General features: G+C 36.0%; 1 protein-coding gene across 2 annotated transcripts in view; it reads left to right on the top strand.

Moving 5' to 3' along the window:
* Positions 1-24,450, top strand: part of LOC145256353 (ATP-binding cassette sub-family C member 5-like) — a 327,323-nt gene that overhangs the window by 209,569 nt on the left and 93,304 nt on the right. For both annotated transcript variants that reach the window (XM_080115176.1, XM_080115185.1), the window contains exons 19-20: positions 6,172-6,334; positions 11,480-11,605. In XM_080115176.1, the coding sequence (XP_079971302.1) occupies positions 6,172-6,334; positions 11,480-11,605 (289 nt within the window). The remainder of the gene's footprint in view (positions 1-6,171; positions 6,335-11,479; positions 11,606-24,450) is intronic.

Below are 24,450 nucleotides of genomic sequence, written 5' to 3'. Positions count from 1 at the left end.
TTCAGGAGTGAATCTGGTGATGAAGTTTTTTTCCTGTGTAAGTAAATAAAAATAATTGTCTGTTGGAAGATTGGTATTATTTTGAAGCTGTTTCCACTGCATGTGTGTACGTGTTTTGAAACATAGAGGTGTTTGTTATCTGCAATTTTGCTGTTGCTCTTATGTAAGGCCACTCTATTGCTGAAATGTTTGGTGGCGCCTATGTAGGATTTGTTGCATGTTGTGCATCTTAGTGCATATACTACATTTCTGGAGGTGCAATTTAGATCCTTTTTTATTTTGAATGTTTGTGCTGGGTTTTTGAATGTGTATGTGTTACCTTCTATTATTATGTCACATACTCCACATCGCGGTTTGTTGCATTTTGTAACCCCTTTTGTAGTACATGGGGCGAGTTTTGAGGAAGTTAGGATGTGTTTTAAGTTTTTGGGTTGGCGTTTGCTTTTTATTATTTTTGTTGTTTTAAGTATGTTGTTAGTTTGTCGTTCTGATTGAGGAGGATAAGGTTTTTTTGTTATCTGTGTGAATAGTTCTGGGTTGTTTATGTTGTGTGTAGAGACGTATGCTAAAATTTGTTCTTTGTTGTGTTCTTTTGGGGTTCTTAGTTGGTCTATTGGAATTTTTTCAGCCAGTTCAATGCCTTTCTGTATTAGTGGTAGTGGATATCCTCTTTTCTGCAGTGTTATTTGTAGTTCATTCAGTCTAGTTGAGCGGAGGTGTCTGTCTAACTATGCTGCAGACTCTACGTGCTAGGGAGTAGGGTATTGATTTTAGACAGTTTTTAGGATGGTGGCTTTTGAAGTGGAGGTATTGTTGAGTGTCTGTGGGTTTGTGGTAGATGTCTGAGATTATGTTGTTGTTGTTTTTATTTTTACTAGGATGTCTAGGAAAGGTAGTTCTGTGGGGCTTTGTTCTAGTGTGAAGTTTATTTTTTGGTGTAGATTTTGTAGCAAAGTGTGGAGTTCTTTGATATCCCCCATGAGGTTCTCCAGAGGATAAAGCAGTCGTCTAGGTATCTTTTCCAAGATTTTATGAAGAGTGTTTTTATATTGTGCCGGTACTTTTGCTCTATCCTTTCATAAAGGGTCTCTTCTAGGAAGGCGAGTGTAAGAGTGGCATATGTCGGTGCCATTTTGGTACCCATCGCTGTGCCTAGTATTTGGATGTAGTTGTCTTTATTGAATATATATATATATATATATATATATATATATATATATATATACTCCTATTAATATATATATATATATATATATATGCTCCTATCAATATATATATATATATATATATATATAAATGTAATTCTTGGTTTGTTCAAAATCGATAAAACCATATTTCTACATTACCACTTTAATTGAAATTATCAGAAAATCTATCTGTAAAGTCCCGAAATGTTTTTATGTTATTAAAATAATTTAACATTGCGAATTATAAAAATATTAAATAAAATAAAAATATTTTTCGTAACTGCGAGACTGTCCGCCATTTCATTTCCGGTAGAAATGAGCCTTTCACTTATTCCACCATGAGTTGACAACTTTCGAATTACAACATTTCATTTTCTATTTAATAGATAAGTACACAACAAAACATTCCCTACTTTTTTAAATTTAAATTAATTTGTTTATTTTAATTTTTTATTTTTAAATTCATTTGTTTATCTTTAGGCTTTCCACCCATCGAACATTAATTGTTTAGTTTTTTTTCACGTCATCTAACGACATCTCGATTTCCAATAATCCATTTTTTTTGTTGTTTAAAGCTTTCCTGGAGAAGCCTACCTAAAATAATTTTGTCTAATTCTTAATTTCTTATGTTATTGAAAAAAAATAACATCTCGGAATTTTGATAAAATTTTCCATTAAGGCCCGTTTCACGTTCATATTTTGGGTGGGCGTTGAGTTCCATGACGACCAGCAGACTTATCCGCTAATGTAAATTAAAAATGTTTGTAAGTGAGAAATTATCAATAAACGGTTTAGTTACTTTTTTTTATAATTCATGAAAAGAGTTCAGCCAACGTAAGTACGTGAGAATTTATTAATAAATGTTTAGTAACTTTTTCCTTTTATTATTCTTAAAGAGTAAAACTTTTTTATTCATGAAAAGAGTTAAGCCAACGTAAGTAAATAAATGAATAAATAAATGTGTGTACAAGTTACAAATTATCAATAAATGGTTTAGTTACATTTTTTATTATTCATGAAAAGAGTTAAGCCAACGTAAATAAATAATGTTTGTAAAAGTGCGAAAGGCAATGTAAATAAAAAAAATGTTACGTGCGCATGCGTTAGCCTTGACTGAGGATGGGGACTAAGAGAACGAGCATTAAATAATTCTGTGGGTCGCCATGGACCTTAACGTCCAAGGAGTACCAAAAATAGTTTTCATGATATAAAGAAATCTCTTTTTTCAAAAAGTGGGTTATCACTTTTCCATGTAAATTTAACTTAAAATGAGAACACACTTTCTGGCCACCTGAGGAAGGGCGCATTTATTTTCGTATTTGGTGGCTTAAAGGTTTTTTGACAAGGTAGTTTGGTACGCGAGTGCATATTTAACAGCCTTCGTTTATGCTCGCGCGTAGCATAAACGAAGGCTACGTCTGTGAAATGGAAAATAGTCCCAGAGTTCAGGGATTATTACCATGAAAATAAATCAAACAAAATCTTTTTAGCCAAGAAACACACAATTTTTTTTTTTTTTTAAATAGCATCCATTTTTTTTCTATCGAATTCATTTGCTGTTTTTATTGAAAACTATTTTCCCCCGGATTTTTGCTAACATTTTCGATTAAGGCCCGTGCGTCTCATGTTCGTATATAAGAAAAAGTTTTGTTTTTTTTTTCTTTCTTTTTTTGTAGATTTCGGTGTGCTAAAAACGAATCTACAAACCGTTTCCGTTGCAAAAAAAATAGTTTTTATATGAAGAAATTACTTTTTCGAAAAGTGGGTTATCATTTTTCCATGTAAATTTAACTTAAAATGAGCACTCACTTTCTAGCCACCTGAGATGGGGGGGGGTTCACGGCTAGACAGCCTTCATTTATGCTCGCGCATGGCGTAAAAGAAGGCTACGGCTGTGAAATCGAAAATAGTCCCAGAGTTCAGGGGTTATTACCATGCAAAAGAAATCAAATAAAAAACATTTTAGCCAAGAAACACAGAAAAATGTCCCTATCTCAGGTGGTCAGAAAGTGGGTGCTCATTCTAAGTTAAATTTACATCGAAAAGTGATCACCCACTTTTTGAAAAAGTAATTTCTTCATATCATGAAAACTTTCTTTTTGCGACGGAAACGGCTTGCAGGTTCGTTTTTAGCACACCGAAATCTACAATAAAATATTTTGTTATATACGAACGTGAGACGGGCCTTAAAGTAAAATAATACCGGATTTTTTGGACAGATTTGCTGTTTAGTTGTACGAATATCCTAAAACCAGGTAATCACTAAAAGGGACTTTTAAAAGTCGTCACCTGTATTGAGCAAAAGTTTAAAACCACCGATTATATGTCAGCCTACATCACGGTAACATATATTGAGTGAGTTGCTAACAGTATTTTTTATAGTTTTTTTAGTTTAAACTCATTTTCCCAAAATTTCCCCAAACTTAACGTCTTACTTACAGTCTGCCGCCATTTGTATTTTCAAATATACCGATAAACACTGCATGTTTTTGAACCGATTAAACATTATACATTACATAAAAACACTACAATCTTATTCAGTTAGGTAGAACATTTACTTTTCTTGCCTTTGATAACATTTATTTGTTGTATATTTATTTTTTTACAACTTCTTTGTATCTGTGTTTAGTAATACAAACCCTTTTCATTTAATGTAACGTTTAGTCGGCTCGAAAAACAGTGTTTATCGGTGTATTTGAAAGATACAAATGGTGGCGGACACTGTTGATAACGTTAAGTTTGAGAAAGTGAGTTAAAACTAAAAAAAAACTATACAAAATAGTGTCAGAACCCCACCGATTATGTTAGTCTATGTCATGGTAACATATATTTGGTAGGTTTCTAACTGTACTAAGAATATAAGAAACATGCATTTTCTCTTTCTATTAGACTTTTCCATTACACCAAATTGAGCCACTGCAACGCGTGGCAGGGTACAGCTAGTATATATATATATATATATATATATATATATATATATATATATATATATATATATATGCTCCTATCAATATAGATATATATATATGCTCCTATCAAATTTTTTTGTGTATTGACGCTTACTGAAGTGTTTCTCAACATACTTTATTAAACCTATATATATATATATATATATATATATATATATATATATATATATATATATATATATATGCCTCTTTTTTCTGTTTATTTAAAAAGAAAATAAAACGTAGTAGCTATTGGTTCGTGTTTTAATTTTTAGCATTGCAGCAAACATATCTTCATAGCTCATGCATTAACATCAAAGGAAAAAGTACACCGTAAGCTAAACGTTTTGGCTTCGATTCTCGGTCGTGGCTTATACTCGGGGGTTTTTATTCAAAAGTAATGGACTAATGAATTCAACGAGGTTGGTTAGATAGTGCTCAATAAAAAGAGCTGATAATACTTGTTTATTGTTATATAAACATGGTCACATCCTGCTGCTACAAATAGCCACTTGTTTCAATCAAACAACAGATATCATTAGGCAGCGACTTGACTATTCAAAAGTTCAATGAATAATCTAATAAAGATTATTCATTGAACTTTTGAATAGCCAAGTCGCTGCCTAATGATATCTGTTGTTTGATTGAAACAAGTGGCTATTTGTAGCAGCAGGATGTGACCATGTTTATATAACAATAAACAAGTATATATATATATATATATATATATATATATATATATATATATATATGTATGTATATGTATATATATAACCCAGTTTCGCATGGGTTCGAATATCTTATATATTAAGTTTCATGTCAAGCGACATTACTCGGAAATTAATGAAGCCCTTGTACGCGCCTTCTATAATCCCTGAATTTCTTGTTAATAATTTTTTTTCTATATATCTTGTTTACGAGTCAATCTCCGACAACATGTATCAGTATCTTCCGATAAGTTAAATAAGCAATCGAAAAATGCTGAAACAATGACTGCCAGACGATTTTTTCAAAACACAGTAGCTCCTTCTGCATGTTAAGAATGGCTTTTATTTAGAAAGCTATTCTTAACATGAGGAAATGGAGTGTTTCATGTTGAAATAGAGTGTTGAATGTTATTTGTGAGTAAAAATTTAATGAATTTCACGCTTTTATAAAACTCGTCGTTTTGGACAGCTGATTGGCTAATTGCTTCAGCATGTTTTGGTTGCGAAATTTCCAGAGATTGGATCGTAAACTAGATGAGCGTCATTTTTTATTTCTATAATTGTTATGCGATCAACACAGTAAAAATTCTCGCATTTCCTTTTTTTCGATTTCAATTTCGCACGCAATTCATACGATGGTGTTCAAAGCTATTTGATCCAAATAATATATATTTACCCAAATGCTCTTGGTAATGTACTTTCAGAAATTTATATACAGTTATGAGGATCTATGTCCATTTTCAAATTATAAATATGAACAAAATTAAGTTGTTTGGCGTGTTTTTTTTTTCTTTGATCGAAATGAAATGTGGATCATGTATTTACTGACTATATATGGGCCCTGTCGGTGGGGCATTAGAATACGCCGACTGCCCCCTCCCCCTGCAGAGGGTAAAAGTCCCTCAATGGGGGTCCTGGATATGACCTTAAACTATATCCAGTGGTGAGGCCCCAGCTTGTGGGCTTTGGGGAGTGTGGAGCCACCCTTTAATTACCATTGCTCCCAGGTCCACTCTGACCCGGAGTAGTAGTACCTGTTAGGGTCCCAACTATGGGTTAAATAGAAACCGACGTGAAAACAACAAATATATTCTATTAAAAAAAAATTTCTTCCGAATCTTTGGATTTGGCATTAAATAACCCGAAAAGGGTTGATATGCCGTAAAACAAGCAACAACCAACCAACCAACCGACTATATATGGTTATAAGGGTCTGTCTCCAGAACAGACAGGAATCACAACTTTGTCATGCCGAAGATGTTATGTGTTATAGCGTTGAAAGCGTGCATACATACTAAAATGCTTGTAAAAAATGTATATTTATTTCAGTTCTTAAAAGATTGCGATCACATCCTTGTGTTGGACCAGGGTCGAATTGTGGAAAGTGGCACACATGAAGAAATCCTGAAACTGGACGGCTATTACAAACGGATGATTAAGACGTTTTACGCTAATCTCTTAACAACAAAAAACAATAGAAATCAGAAGACAGGTAAGTTTTTATATTTGTGTGTTTATTTTGTTTTCTGGCATGTCAACCATTCTCAGGTTATTTAATTCCCAATCAAGACATATTGGTAAATATTTAATATATTCATATATGAACTTGCTATTAACTTGCTATTTACGAGATGCGTGCAATAAGTAATGCCCCTGACCCACTTCCAGTTGTCTGATCTAGCTGAAATTTTGCATGTGCAATGATTTATATCTCTACGGGTTATGTGGCAAATTACATAACTGAACTGAATTGTGGTTTCTGTTTTACAGGTGTTTGAACTGAGTCAGGTGTGAAATGGAGCCTGTTGAATGTCGAGCAGTGATCCGTTTTTGTATTTGAAAGGACGCACACCACAGGAGACTTTTGAAGAAATTAAAGAAACTTATGGTGATAATGCCCCATCATATGACCTTGTAAAACGCTGGCATCGTGAATTCAAACATTGCCGGAAGTCTGTGGAAACAGCTCCCAGACCTGGTCGCCCCCCTTCTGCCATTGATGAGGAATCTGTCCGGCAACTTGAGGCTGTCATTTTGGAAGATCACCAAATAGCCTAAGATGTCAAGTTTAGTACAGGGTCTGTGGAAACTATCATTCATGACCATTTGTATATGCATAAGGTGTCTGCCAGATGGATTCCCAGGTTGCTCACACCATTCCAGAAGCGAGAACGCGTCGAGTGCTGGAGGATGAATTTGGATATGTGCCAAGAAGATGAGTTAAAGTTTTTCAAAAGACTGATTACACAGAATGAAACCTGGGTCCATCACTATGATCCAGAGACCAAAGCCCAGTACATGCAGTGGAAGCACTTGGACTCACCACCTCCAAAGAAGGCAAGGGTGCAGCCCTCCGCTGGCAATGTTATGCTCGCAGTCTTCTGTGACCAGGGCGGAGTAGTGATGACAGATTTCCTTGCAACGGGTACCACAATTACAGGAGCCTATTACGCTTCACTTTTGAGGAAATTAAGGGAAGCTATCAAAATCAAGAGGTGGGGAAAGATCAGCAAAGGTACTCTCCTCCTGCAGGACAACGCTCCGGCCACAACTCGCATGTCGCCAGATCAGAAGCACGGGCGTGTGGTTATGAAATCCTCCCCATCCTCCCTACTCTCTTGACCTTGCACCCTCTGACTTTCACTTCTTCCCAACTATGAAGTTGTTTTTGAAAGGAAAGCGTTTCCCAGATGATGCAGCCTTGATTTCTGAAGTCACGTCGTGGTTGGAGGCCCAACCTGAGGTGTTCTACAAAAACGATCTCCAGAGATGCATCAAACGATGGGAGAAATGCATAACTCTGGGTGATTTCTATGTAGAGAAAAACTAATAACTGTGCCAAGTTTCGTTGCTCTACTACTATGGAAATTGGATCAGGGACATTACTTATTGCACGCCCCTCGTAATTGATAAATGTCTATAGAAATCTCTTCCTCCTATCTCAGTCTCGATAAAAGAGAGAGAGAGAGAGAGAGAGAGAGAGAGTTTGTTTATCACTCCTGAAGAGTAAGGGCTTTTGGATGACACTCTTTTATGGAATCCATTATATGACAAAATATCAGTTTTAAGACATCATCACGTCTACATCGACCAACATTGTCATGTGAAGAACCTGCTGACAGCCATGTCTGGCATGGATTGTTAGAAGGAACAAGTCAAGAAAATTCTCGACCTGATTGGTTTGCAAAGATTAGTCTCTTGACCTGAGGATGCGGAGTATTGATTGGGAGAATGGATATTAATTCCAATATCAGGATTGTATCTTCAAATTATAATGATGATATAAAAAAAAACTTCTGAATATGGAAGTGGGTCTAACAAAGTATTAGATAAAAACAACAAAACAATAGGCAAAAAATTAATAAGTAAAAAGCACCTATATAAAACACATAGTTTAAAATCTTCATATAAGTATTAATATGTTTGCTTTTAGCTGGCTATTCAACTAAGAACGCCTATACGAACACCTTCTTTCTGTCTCAGTCTGACTAAGAGAGAGAGGACTTCCTGTCCACTCCTGGAGAAGTCAGAGTTTGTGACTCACATATTATAGAATTCGTTAAGCGACCAATCGTTTGGAAGACCTCATCAACTAAGAAACGACTGTAAAAAAACTGTCGATAGTGATGTTTGATAGAGATGGTTCGATAGCACGAGTCAAAAGAATCCAAGAAGAGTTATCGACATGATTAAGCTATTCATGTTTCTAAATGTTTGACATGAGGATTGACAATTTGGATTATTTAGATTATTAGGTTACTGTTTTCATATTGAGTTTTATTCTCACAACGTTTCGGTCAAAGTAACCTCCGACCCCAAATTCATACTAGAATTGTCCGCGAGTGCCCATGGCGAAGCGAATAAAGTACAAGGTAAAATTCAGTTCTAAATAACACTTTTCTGGGGGTTGAAGGTTCAATCCTTAGTGCTGGGGATACTATGAATACAATTGTAAATTACTTAAGACTTCTACTCGGCTATGACTGACGGAAGGAAAGCATGTTACCTCCGTGGATTAAATAAAGAGTTCCATTCGAATTTCCAAGTTCGACAAGATACACCTGAAGACGGTCATAGATTACATCGGTCGAAACGTTGTGCAGATGACACTCAAGATGAGAACAGTAGTTCGAATAATTCAAATAATGCAAATCAGTTGTTCGTGATGTAATGTGTACACTGAGTGCAATTTCGTGTTTTAGCAACACCAATAAATGTGGCAATTAATATCACTTGAAGTCACAATGGATTTGAGCTTAATGTCATCTAATGGATAACTCCACGATCCTAAAAGCTCTAAAATTGGAAACTTACATCTTATTACATATAATAGAGGGACAATAATTGTTTGATTATCCTTTCGTGTACCTCCAATGGTTTATTACTGACGGGGGCGGGACGACTTTGTCGATCATAAAATACGCTTAAATATATATTTAATTCATGCAGATTTCGTATTTATTATTACAGAACCAATTCTTTGTTTAATATTATCTATACTCCTATAAATTTGTCTTATTTTTTGTGTTTGATATTCATATTGAAACTCCTTTTTTTATTTATTTACACAGAAAATGCAATTTAGTTATATATGATCCGTGAAATTGCATCATCTGCAAAAGATCTAGCTAATTTGCATATTCTTTTAAAAATTCATTTTAATTAATTCCCTATTAGTTTTTTTCGGTTTTCTTATGGGATGCTCATCTTTAGTTAACTATTACGTGTAATTATATTCATGCAGATGTTCTAGATGTAATATTTGCGTAAAAACACAAACTTCTTTATATATATATATATATATATATATATATATATATATATATATATATATATTTGTTTAAAAAATTGTTGCCTACCAAACTCTTCTGCCAATTTTTGGTCTACAGATATGAAACTTAATATATAAGGTATTCGAACCAATGCGAAGCTTTTTATTTGGGTTTTAGTCGGAGAAAATCGGTGTAAAAGTGTGAAAATTAAAAAAATGGAATTTGTCAGGTGAAGGTCGAACGACAGCATTACGAATATGCATGCGTAACATAATAGCTATTTGTCCATATTTTAACTTTTAGCTTTGTGGCAAGCATGTCCTCATAGCTCAAGCATTAACGTCAAAGGAAAAAGTAAATCGTAAGCTAAACGTTTTGGATTCGATTCTCGGTGGTGAACCACCAATCATTTTTTCTTTAACCATTAACTATATATTGGGTCCAATATAATATAATAATAAGTACGAAATCTGCATTAATCAAAATATCATTTTAAGCGTATTTTATGACTGGGCAATGCCAAGCGGTTTGCTAGTGTATCTATATATCTAGTACTGATGTCAAAAGTTCAAAACAAAAATGACTTGGATGCCATCAGCTAGAATCGATGCCAAAACATTTAGTGTTCCTTATCGTTTGAGCTAACCTGACAGATAGATAAGAGAAACTTATAATGAAATCAATTCTACCTATGATTGATTCTGCGCACGCGTAAAACCAATGAAAATATGTCGGCAAGTTGAAATTAATATTTTATTTTTCAACTTGCTGACATATTTCTGTACCCATCATTCATTAATCCCAACAAAGATTTTACCTCTTATAAACCACCCATAGTGTATGGTTACTATTTCCTGTTAATTTCAGTGTTACATAAACAGTAGTTTAAGAGTTTATCGATTAAACACACAGACATACATCTACTGTTTTATTTATATAGAAATATAATTCGTACCAAAGATGAATATAAGAAAATAGCATGGTATTTTATTTAGTGCCCACATTTGTCATAAGCTTTTCCAGCTTTCTGAGACAACAGCAATTGATTTCACAAAGAATTTTGTTTTACTTTTCACGACTAAAGACACTGGGGCATAAGAGTTTATGAAATCGACTAATCTATGATTAAGTGATACTGAATACTATGAAAGGGTCGAAAATCTCTATTTCCCATCCTTCAGAACAATACCCGGCTCAGGTAACAGAAATTTCTCACATTCCATGAGCTATGTTTCTGATAAATGGAGATAAATTGCTGTTTTAAACTGTAATGTAGTTAGCTTATTAACCCTGTTTGTTTTTGTTACGGGAAGTACTGACTCATTAATAAAGCAAAAAAAAAGATTTCCTTGTGAAATCATTTGAAGTGGTTCCCAATCGGTTAGCATTCACAAAAGTAGTATTGTGAGATTTATTTTTAATTTGTTATCACGCTTTTTGAAAATTATCGAAAATTATTATTATTTTTTTATCATCATCATCATCATCATCATCACCATCATCATCATCATCATCATCATCATTATTATTATTATTATTATTATTATTATTATTATTATTATTATTATTATTAAGACGGTTCGTGATTATGATAATGGATCTCATAGCGAACTATAAAATTGGTTATGCTGCGTTCAAACCCAATTAATTCAACTGTATTACATTTACACATTAATACTGTTAGGGAAAATATGATTCCCCCCCCCCTCTAATCGCAGTCATGGGTAAAATGATAACTTGTGTTTCATTACTCGCATACGGTGTGTTGTTTAGAATGAAGTCTTGTATTTCGGTAATAATTCAAAGAGTGCTGATATGCTTTAAAGATTATTTTGTATTCGTTTTCCGTACATTTAATTTTACAGATGTTCCCGAATCACCAAATCAAATTCTTAACAGGAAACCGAAATTGACGACTCAGATTAGTAATTTGAGTAGCAGTCCATCGAATGGCTCTTATAGAGATGAAGAGAAGGCAAATATTGAATCAGGTAAGAATTGTAAGCATTTCGAAAAATTAATAAAAAGGATAATCTTAGGATAAGTCTATTCGATTTTTAAGCGACCATGTGTTAGGATATATTTTTCCCGTACATTGGGTCGACATTTTTTTGTGTTATGTTATCGTAAAAAAACCAACACATCATTAAGTCCCGGACATAACTAATAAAACAACTTTTAGGCGAAATTCGACTTTATTTAACAACATAATCTTCTCGGATGATACACGGACTTTTAGGCGAAATTCTATTTAACAACATAATCTTCTCGGATGATACACGGACTTTTAGGCGAAATTCTATTTAACAACATAATCTTCTCGGATGATACACGGACTTTTAGGCGAAATTCTATTTAACAACATAATCTTCTCGGATGATACACGGACTTTCAGGCGAAATTCTATTTAACAACATAATCTTCTCGGATGATACACGGATTCAAACGCTTCTCTAACAATTGGGTGCTTTTTTTTGTTTTCAAGCGACTTCCCTTTGGTCTTAAAATATACTTCATTTTCTTAATTCACTTCGTCATTGGAGTCGAATTATTTTACTTAGAGTATTTGTTTCAGGTATATGAACAGTCAATAAAGCAAATTCGAAATATAATTTATTGCCATTGCTGTGATCGATTTGTGAAAATGCACATTGTTTTGGTAAAAGAGCACTTTCTTCTTCTTCATTTCTGATCATTTTATCGATTTCTTCATTCAAATATATTAATAAGGTTCGTCTGTTTGTGATTCTTCATTTTCCAAGGTAATTAATAAATAACATGCTTAGCGCATCCCAAAATACAGAGGTTAAAACTTTGTGAATGTTTGAGTCTTGGGCGTTTTCGGCGGAGTTTACATTCTGTTTCCGCTGAGATGATTGTAAAGTGATGAAGCTATACTTCAGTGTTACATATTAATGCGACAAAAAATCTTATTTGTTCATTTAAACAGTTACAAGCAATAATTGACATGTTGTTGCATTTGATCGATTGCGAGCAAACGTGGCATTCACATTGAATGCAGCTTTCTCCGTGACAAATGTTCATATAAAATAGTGAATGCTTTCTGACAGCTTCAACTCTCACACGACTCCAATTTACGATCGACCAATGTTTGTAAAAAATCTAGATTTTCTAAATTGGCCAACTTGAGTGTTCAACATTATTTGTGTCAGTACGATTGTCTTTACAGTTAGTATATCACCTCGTAACAGTTGTTTTCGATAAAATAGTCTGAATAACACAAATCAAATCGTTTCCATGTACACTTTGAGGGTTAGTACTTTATAAAAATCATATGGATGTTTATTAGTAGCGTATCTAGATATCCAGCCGGTACTTATTGAGTAGTGTGTTATGGATGTTGAAAGAAAGGGCTAAGAACAATATTGAGAAAACAGTTGCACATCAACGGACCAGAGGTCATCTCCTCAGCTTCAGACAAGGCCAAACTATTTGCCAAGAACTTTGCAGCTAATTCTACCCTATGCGACGAAGGCCATCAACTCCCCATATTTCCTCCTATAACACAGAACACGCTAGGTAACACACAAATATCTGTGCATGAGGTCGCCAAGCAAATCAAGATCCTTGATTCCAGTAAAGCTAATGGCTCTGACGGCATCCCAATTATAGTGTTAAAAAAGCTTCAACCAGAACTTGCTCCTATACTTACGAAAATGTTTAAACGTTGTCTTAAGGAGAAGTGCTTTCCAACACCTTGGAAAACCTCATCAGTATGCCCTGTATTTAAGAACTCAGGTGATAAGTCATCTCCCTCTCAATACAGACCAATAAGTCTCCTGTGTGTCATGAGTAAGTTGCTGGAATCCATATTAAATAGAGAAATAGTCAACCACCTCAGCAGAAATAACCTTCTTAGTGACACGCAATATGATTTCTGTTCTGCAAGATCTACCACAGATGTGCTAACGGCTATATCTCATAGGATTAGTGAATCTCTTTACAAAGGCTTCCTTTCCAGGGTAATTGCTCTTGACCTATGAAAGGCCTTCGACAAGGTATGGCATAAAGGCCTACTTCACAAGATATCCAGCTACAGTATAGCTGAATCCATTGTCAAAAACTTTCCCCACTCTTTATCTATACCTAAATCAAAACGTAGATTCCATGAACAAAGCTTCTTTCTTAGAACTGCACGCCTGTGGAACTCTGTTCCGTCTGCCTGTTTCCCTCCTGACTACAACTTGGATGTCTTCAAGTCCAACGTAAACAAATTTCTGATGAACCGCCCTTTTAAGTAGACACTTTAAATACCCACACTAACGTACTGTACTTACAATAACCCTTATCCCTGAGTGGCTTCCGTGCCTTGATAAGTGGTGACCACCTTGTAAAAAAAATTTTTTAAATAAAAAGATTTATTTAGAGATAAAGTTTGCTGAAAGTGTGATACGAACCATATAAAGTGGCACACCGTATAAAATGCATAAGCAAAACAACAAACATTAATACTAAAGAAGAAATACAGTATCGCCCCAATTACAATGAAAATAGAACACATGTTGCCGGGATTATAGACAGAGAATTATACGTTGCATGTTTCTGAGTTTCTACGACTGCTATCAGAAGACTTACATAGAGAATAAATAGACAGTATACCAGGGTTTTATAATGCATGCTTCTATGAGAATATGGACATCACCGTCCGCTTTGAAGGACGGGTTCAAAACGGGGTAAGGTTCTATTTTGAATTCCGCACGAGTGTGCAACTAGATTTCAGAGTCTCAAGTAGTAGATTTCATTATGTTAAGACATTGAACAACTTGAAAACATTTTTTGTTCGTCTTTAATGCTCAAATTATAAATCGCATTTATGTTTGTCTTGTATGCTTAAATTTCAAATAACATTCCCATTGCTAAACGCACGGATTGAATAGAAGTACCTTAAAGAATAGTCTTCTTATTTCTTTTCCAATTACGTTATAATGGAACGATGCTAATGTGGAAGTTTCAATGTATATCGATGGACGAGGAGAGACTTTTCGTTTGTTTATGACATCAAGAAAAGAGACATAGAAAGATAACGAGAAAGAGAGAGAGGGTAGAGAGAGACAGAAATAAAGACAGAATACTATCTATACTTCTACATCTCTTCCTCTAATTAGCTTTCAACGACGAACTGACCGTTCATTTCCCCTGACAGCAAAATACTGAGAAAAAGAAACAAGCTCTCTGGGACACATTTTTCGGCATTTTCTTTGCTGGTTGATGTACAGTTGTCTATGCCAGGATAAGATTTGATAGCATCTCTATTGCGTAACGCACAGTGGTGTAAAGTCAGGATCGAATTTGTCTCTGAGTAAGAGAACTGGGTTGGCCTAAGATCATCCACACATGTGCTGATCTACATTTTTTAAGATTTCTTTTTCAACGTCTGAAAAGCAATCTTGGATGCCTGTGTAGAAAACAACAACTGTGGTTGATGTGGGTTGAGCTGTTGGGACCTAGTCGATCTGGCCCAGAAGAAGAAAGTGCAGTTTCTTTTTAGGCGGAATTTATTGTCCCGGTATTGTCCAGCTTCAAGCCAAATTCGATGAGCAAGGAGGTTATCGTTCCCAACATCAAACAGTGCATAGATGTCACCTCGAAACAGTTCAGTAGACACTTCAGACGCGACTTTGTCACAACAGATATCTCTGGCCGTTTGAGCTGTACTCGTATGTTTTACAGTGTACTCGTATACTTTACACTGCACTTGTATGCTTTACACTGTACTTGTATGCTTTACACTGTACTTGTATGCTTTACGCTGTACTTGTATGCTTTATACTGTACATGTATGCTTTATACTGTACTTGTATACTTTACACTGTACTCGAATGCTTTACGCTGTACTTGTATGCTTTACACTGTACTTGTATGCTTTACACTGTACTTGGATGCTTTACACTGTACTCTTATGCGTTACACTGTACTCGTATGCTTTACGCTGTACTTGTATGCTTTATGCTGTACTTGTATGCTTTACACTGTACTTGTATGCTTTACGCTGTACTCGTATGCTTTATACTGTACATGTATACTTTACACTGTACTTGTATGCTTTACACTGTACTCGCATGCGTTACACTGTACTCGTATGCTTTACGCTGTACTTGTATGCTTTACGCTGTACTTGTATGCTTTACACTGTACTTGTATGCTTTACACTGTACTTGTATGCTTTATGCTGTACTTGTATGCTTTACGCTGTACTTGTATGCTTTATACTGTACATGTATGCTTTACGCTGTACTTGGATGCTTTACACTGTACTCGAATGCTTTACGCTGTACGTGTATGCTTTATACTGTACATGTATGCTTTACGCTGTACTTGTATGCTTTACACTGTACTCGAATGCTTTACGCTGTACTTGTATGCTTTACGCTGTACTTGGATGCTTTACACTGTACTTGTATGCTTTACGCTGTACTTGGATGCTTTACACTGTACTCGCATGCGTTACACTGTACTCTTATGCTTTACGCTGTACTTGTATGCTTTACGCTGTACTTGTATGCTTTACGCTGTACTTGTATGCTTTACACTGTACTCGTATGCTTTACGCTGTACCTATATGCTTTACGCTGTACTTGTATGCTTCACGCTGTACTTGTATGCTTTACACTGTACTTGTACGCTTTACGCTGTACTTATATGCTTTACGCTGTACTTATATGCTTTAGGCTGTACTTGTATGCTTTACGCTGTACTTGTATGCTTTACACTGTACTTATATGCTTTACGCTGTACTTGTATGCTTTACGCTATACATGTATGCTTTACGCTGTACTCGTCTGCTTTACGCTGTACTCGTATGCTTTAGCTGTACTTAAATGCTTTACGCTGTACTTGTATGCTTTACGCTATACTTGTATGCTTTACGCTGTACTTGGATGCTTTACACTGTACTCGTATGCCTTACGCTGTACTTGTATGCTTAACGCTGTACTCGTATGCTTTATACTGTACTTGTATGCTTTACACTGTACTCGTATGCTTTACACTGTGCTTGTATGCTTTACACTGTACTCGTATGCTTTACGCTGTACTCGTATGCTTTAAACTGTACTCGTATGCTTTACACTGTGCTCGTATGGTTTACACTGTACTTGTATGCTTTACACTGTACTCGTATGCTTTACACTGTATTCGTATGCTTTACACTGTGCTTGTGTGCTTTAAACTGTACTCGTATGCTTTACACTGTACTCGTATGCTTTACACTGTGCTTGTGTGCTTTAAACTGTACTCGTATGCTTTACACTGTATTCGTATGCTTTACACTGTGCTTGTGTGCTTTAAACTGTACTCGTATGCTTTACACTGTACTCGTATGCTTTACACTGTGCTTGTATGCTTTAAACTGTACTCGTATGCTTTACACTGTGCTTGTATGCTTTACGCTGTACTCGTATGCTTTAAACTGTACTCGTATGCTTTACACTGTGCTCGTATGCTTTACACTGTACTCGTATGCTTTACACTGTACTTGTATGCTTTACACTGTACTCGTATGCTTTACACTGTACTCGTATGCTTTACACTGTGCTTGTGTGCTTTAAACTGTACTCGTATGCTTAAGCTGTACTCGTATGCTTTAAACTGTACTCTCGTATGCTTTACACTGTGCTCGTATGCTTTACACTGTACTCGTATGCTTTACATTGTGCTTGTATGCTTTAAACTGTACTTGTATGCTTTAGGCTGTACTCGTATGCTTTGCCCTGTACTCGTATGCTTCACACTGTACTCGTATGCTTTACACTGTACTTGTATGCTTTAAACTGTACTCGTAAGCTTTACACTGTGCTCGTATGCTTTACACTGTACTTGTATGCTTTACGCTGTACTCGTATGCTTTACACTGTACTTGTATGCTTTACACTGTACTTGTATGCTTTACACTGTACTTGTATGCTGTACACTGTACTTGTATGCTTCGCGCTGTACTTGTATGCTTACACTGTACTTGTATGCTTACACAGTACTTGTATGATTTACACTGTACTTGTATGCTTTACGCTGTACTCGTATGCTTTACACTGTACTCGTATGCGTTACGCTGGACTTGTATGCTTTACGCTGTACTCGTATGCTTTACACTGTACTTGTATGCTTTACGCTGTACTCGTACGTTTTACACTGTACTCGTATGCTTTACACTGTACTCGTATGCTTTAAACTGTACTCGTATGATTTGCACTGTACTCGTATGCTTTACACTGTACTTGTATGCTTTCCGCTGTACTCGTATGCTTTACACTGTACATGTATGCTTTACGCTGTACTCGTATGCTTTACACTGTACTCGTATGCTTTACACTGTACTTGTATTCTTTACGCTGTACTCGTATGCTTTACATTGTATTCGTATGATTTACACTGTACTTGTATGCTTTACACTGTACTTGTATGCTTTACGCTGTACTCGTATGCTTTACACTGTACTTGTATGCTTTATGCTATACTTGTATGCTTTACACGGTACTTGTATGCTTTACGCTGTACTCGTATGCTTTACACTGTACTCGTCTGCTTTACGCTGTACTTGTATGCTTTACACTGTACTTGTATGCATTACGCTGTACTCTTATGCTTTACACTGTACTTGTATGATTTACACTGTACTTGTATGAGTTACACTTTACTTGTATGCTTTACGCTTTACTCGTATGCTTTACACTGTACTTGTATGCTTTACACTGTACTTGTATGCTTCATGTTGTACTTGTATGCTGTACACTGTACTTGTATGCTTTACGCAGTTCTTGTATGCTTTACACTGTACTTTATGCTGTACTCGTATGCTTTACACTGTACTCGTATGCTTTACACTGTACTTGTATAATTTACACTGTACTTGTATGCTTTACGCTGTACTCGTATGCTTTACACTGTACTCGTATGCTTTGCACTGTACTTGTATGCTTTACACTGTACTTATATGCTTTATACTGTACTTGGATGCTTTACACAGTACTTGTATGCTTTATGCTGTACTCGTATGCTTTGCACTGTACTTGTATGCTTTACGCTGTACTCGTACGCTTTACACTGTACTCGTATGCATACACTGTACTCGTATGCTTTACACTGTACTCGTATGCTTTACGCTGTACTTGTATGCTTTACACTGTACTTGTATGATTTTCGCTGTACTTGTATGCTTTACACTGTACTTGTATGCTTTACGCTGTAGTCGTATGCTTTACACTGTACTTGTATGCTTTACACTGTACTTGTATGCTTTATGCTGTACTTGTATGCTGTACACTGTACTTGTATGCTTTGCGCTGTACTTGTATGCTTACACTGTACTTGTATGCTTACACAGTACTTGTATGATTTACACTGTACTTGTATGCTTTACGCTGTACTCGTATGCTTTACACTGTACTCGTATGCGTTACGCTGGACTTGTATGCTTTACGCTGTACTCGTATGCTTTACACTATACTTGCATGCTTTACACTGTACTCGTACGCTTTACACTGTACTCGTATGCTTTACACTGTACTCGTATGCTTTACACTGTACTTGTATGATTTACACTGTACTTGTATGATTTACACTGTACTTGTATGCTTTACGCTGTACTCGTATGTTTTACACTGTACATGTATGCTTTACGCTGTACTCGTATGCTTTACACTGTACTCGTATGCTTTCACTGTACTTTTATGCTTTACACTGTACTTGTATGCTTTACACTGTACTTGTATGATTTACACTGTACTTGTATGATTTACACTGTACTTGTATGTTTTACGCTGTACTCGTAAGCTTTACACTGTACGTGTATGCTTTACACTGTACTTGTATGCTTTACACTGTACTTGTATGCTTTACGCTGTACTTGTATGCTTTACGCTGTACTCGTATGCTTTACACTGTACTCGTATACTTTACACTGTACTTGTATGCTTTCCACTGTACTTGTATGCTTTACACTGTACTTGTATGCTTTATGCTGTACTTGTATGCTCTGCACTGTACTTATATGCTTTACGCTGTACTCGTACGCTTTACACTGTACTCGTACGCTTTACACTGTACTCGTATGCTTTACACTGTACTCGTATGCTTTACACTGTACTCGTATGCTTTACACTGTACTCGTATGCTTTACACTGTACTCGTATGCTTTACACTGTACTCGTACGCTTTACACTGTACTCGTATGCTTTACACTGTACTCGTATGCTTTACACTGTACTCGTATGCTTTACACTGTACTCGTATGCTTTACACTGTACTTTTGTGCTTTACACTGTATTTGTATGCTTTACACTGTACTCGTATGCATTACATTGTATTCGTATGCTTTACACTGTACTTGTATGCTTTACACTGTACTTGTATGCTTTACGCTGTACTCGTATGCTTTACACTGTACTTGTATGCTTTATGCTATACTTGTATGCTTTACACGGTACTTGTATGCTTTACGCTGTACTCGTATGCTTTACACTGTACTTGTATGCTTTATGCTGTACTTTTATGCTTTACACTGTACTTGTATGCTTTACGCTGTACTCGTATGCTTTACACTGTACTCGTATGCTTTACGCTGTACTTGTATGCTTTACACTGTACTTGTATGCATTACGCTGTACTCTTATGCTTTACACTGTACTTGTATGATTTACACTGTACTTGTATGATTTACACTGTACTTGTATGCTTTACGCTTTACTCGTATGCTTTACACTGTATTTGTATGCTTTACACTGTACTTGTATGCTTCATGTTGTACTTGTATGCTGTACACTGTACTTGTATGCTTTACGCAGTACTTGTATGCTTTACACTGTACTTGTATGATTTACACTGTACTTGTATGCTTTACGCTGTACTCGTATGATTTACACTGTACTTATATGCTTTATGCTGTACTCGTATTCTTTACACTGTACTCGTATGCTTTACACTGTACTTGTATGATTCACACTGTACTTGTATGCTTTACGCTGTACTCGTATGCTTTACACTGTACTCGTATGCTTTGCACTGTACTTGTATGCTTTACACTGTACTTATATGCTTTATACTGTACTTGGATGCTTTACACTGTACTTGTATGCTTTATGCTGTACTCGTATGCATACACTGTACTCGTATGCTTTACACTGTACTCGTATGCTTTACGCTGTACTTGTATGCTTTACACTGTACTTGTATGATTTACGCTGTACTTGTATGCTTTACACTGTACTTGCATGCTGTACGCTGTACTCGTATGCTTTACACTGTACTTGTATGCTTTACACTGTACTTGTATGCTTTATGCTGTACTTGTATGCTGTACACTGTACTTGTATGCTTTGCGCTGTACTTGTATGCTTACACTGTACTTGTATGCTTACACAGTACTTGTATGATTTACACTGTACTTGTATGCTTTACGCTGTACTCGTAAGCTTTACACTGTACTCGTATGCGTTACGCTGGACTTGTATGCTTTACGCTGTACTCGTATGCTTTACACTGTACTTGCATGCTTTACACTGTACTCATACGCTTTACACTGTACTCGTATGCTTTACACTGTACTCGTATTATTTACACTGTACTTGTATGATTTACACTGTACTTGTATGATTTACACTGTACTTGTATGCTTTACGCTGTACTCGTATGTTTTACACTGTACTTGTATGCTTTACGCTGTACTCGTATGCTTTACACTGTACTCGTATGCTTTCACTGTACTTTTATGCTTTACACTGTACTTGTATGCTTTACGCTGTAGTCGTATGCTTTACACTGTACTCGTATGCTTTACACTGTACTTGTATGATTTACACTGTACTTGTATGATTTACACTGTACTTCTATGCTTTACGCTGTACTCGTAAGCTTTACACTGTACGTGTATGCTTTATACTGTACTCGTATGCTTTACACTGTACTTGTATGCTTTACACTGTACTCGTATGATTTACACTGTACTTATATGTTTTACACTGTACTTGGATGCTTTACACTGTACTTTTATGCTTTACGCTGTACTCGTATGATTTACACTGTACTTGTATGATTTACACTGTACTTGTATGCTTTTGCTGTACTCTTATGCTTTACACTGTACTTGTATGCTTTACGCTGTACTTGTATGATTTGCACTGTACTTGTATGCTTTAAACTGTACTTGTATGCTTTACACTGTACTCGTATGCGTTAGGCTGTACTCGTATGCTTTACACTGTACTTATATGCTTTACGCTGTACTAGTATGTTTTACACTGTACTCGTATGCTTTACACTGTACTTGTATGATTTACACTGTACTTGTATGCTTTACGCTGTAATCGTATGCTTTACACTGTACTCGTATGCTTTACACTGTACTTGTATGCTTTACACTGTACTTGCATGCTTTACACTGTACTCGTATGCTTTACACTGTGCTTGTATGCTTTAAACTGTACTCGTATGCTTTAAACTGTACTGGTATACTTTACACTGTACTCGTATGCTTTACACTGTACTTGTATGCTTTACGCTGTACTCGTATGCTTTACACTGTACTTGTATGCTTTACACTGTACTCGTATGCTTTACACTGTACTCGTATGCTTTACACTGTACTTTTGTGCTTTACACTGTACTTGTATGCTTTACACTGTACTTGTATGCTTTACACTCAACTTGTATGTTTTGCACTGTACTCGTATGCTTTACACTGTACTTGTATGCTTTACGCTGTACTCGTATGCTTTACGCTGTACTTGTATGCTTTACACTGTACTTGTATGCTTTACACTGTACTCGTATGCTTTACGTTGTACTCGTATGCTTTACACTGTACTCGTATGCTTTACCCTGTACTTGTATGCTTTACGCTGTACTCGTATGCTTTACACTGTACTTGTATGCTTTACACTGTACTTGTATTATTTACGCTTTACTTGTATTATTTACACTGTACTTGTATGCTTTACGCTGTACTCGTAAGCTTTACACTGTACTTGTATGCTTAACGCTGTACTCGTATGCTTTACACTGTACTCGTTTGCTTTACACTGTACTTGTATGCTTTACACTGTACTTGTATGCTTTACGCTGTACTTGTATGCTTTACACTGTACTCGTATGCTTTACACTGTACTTGTATGCTTTACGCTGTACTTGTATGCTTTACGCTGTACTTGTATGCTTTACGCTGTACTTGTATGCTTTACACTGTACTTGTATGATTTACACTGTACTTTTATGCTTTACGCTGTACTTGTATGCTTTTGCTGTACTTGTATGCTTTACACTGTACTCGTATGCTTTACGCTGTACTCGTATGCTTTACACTGTACTTGTATGCTTTTGCTGTACTTCTATGCTTTACACTGTACTCGTATTCTTTACACTTTACTTGTATGCTTTACGTTGTACTCGTATGCTTTACACTGTACTTGTATGCTTTACACTGTACTTGTATGCTTTACGCTGTACTCGTATGCTTTACACTGTACTTGTATGCTTTACGCTGTACTTGTATGCTTTATGCTGTGCTTGTATGCTTCACACTGTACTCGTATGCTTTACACTGTACTCGTATGCTTTACACTGTACTTTTATGCTTTACGCTGTACTTGTATGCTTTACGCTGTACTCGTATGCTGTACACTGTACTCGTATGCTTTACACTGTACTTGTATGCTTTACGCTGTACTCGTACGCTTTACACTGTACGTGTATGCTTTACGCTGTACTCGTATGCTTTACACTCCACTGGTATGCTTTAAGCTGTACTTGTATGCTTTACACTGTACTTGTATGCTTTACGCTGTACACGTATGCTTTACACTGTACTCGTATGCTTTACACTCTACTTGTATGCTTTACGCTGTACTCGTATGCTTTACACTGTACTCATATGCTTTACACTGTACTTGTATGCTTTACACTGTACTGGTATGCTTTACACTGTACTCGTATGCTTTACACTGTACTCGTATGCTTTACACTGTACTCGTATGCTTTACACTGTACTTGTATGCTTTACACTTTACTCGTATGCTTTACACTGTACTCATATGCTTTACACTGTACTCGTATGCTTTACGCTGTACTGGTATGCTTTACACTGTACTCGTATGCTTTACACTGTACTCGTATGCTTTACACTGTACTTCTATGATTTACGCTGTACTTGGTTGCTTTATACTGTACTTCTATGATTTACGCTGTACTTGTATGCTTTACACTGTAATTGTATGCTGTACACTGTACTTGTATGCTTTACGCTGTACTTGTATGCTTTACACTGTACTCGTATGCTTTACGTTGTACTTGTATGCTTTACGCTGTACTTGTATGCTTTACACTGTACTTGTATGCTTTACACTGTACTTGTATGCTTTATGCTGTACTTGTATGCTTTACACTGTACTAGTATGCTTTACGCTGTACTTGTATGCTTTACGCTGTACTTGTATGCTTTACACTGTACTTGTATGCTTTATGCTGTACTTGTATGTTTTACATTGTACTTGTATGCTTTACACTGTACTTGTATGCTTTACGCTGTACTTGTATTCTTTACACTGTACTTGTATGCTTTATACTGTACATGTATGCTTTACGCTGTACTCGTATGCTGTACACTGTACTCGTATGCTTTACACTGTACTTGTATGCTTTACGCTGTACTCGTACGCTTTACACTGTACGTGTATGCTTTACGCTGTACTCGTATGCTTTACACTCCACTGGTATGCTTTAAGCTGTACTTGTATGCTTTACACTGTACTTGTATGCTTTACGCTGTACACGTATGCTTTACACTGTACTCGTATGCTTTACACTCTACTTGTATGCTTTACGCTGTACT

This window comes from Euprymna scolopes, chromosome 3 (assembly GCF_053919585.1).
Source record: "Euprymna scolopes isolate OS-2025 chromosome 3, ASM5391958v1, whole genome shotgun sequence".
NCBI lineage: Eukaryota > Metazoa > Mollusca > Cephalopoda > Sepiida > Sepiolidae > Euprymna > Euprymna scolopes.
This window is presented reverse-complemented; position numbering and strand designations above follow the sequence as displayed.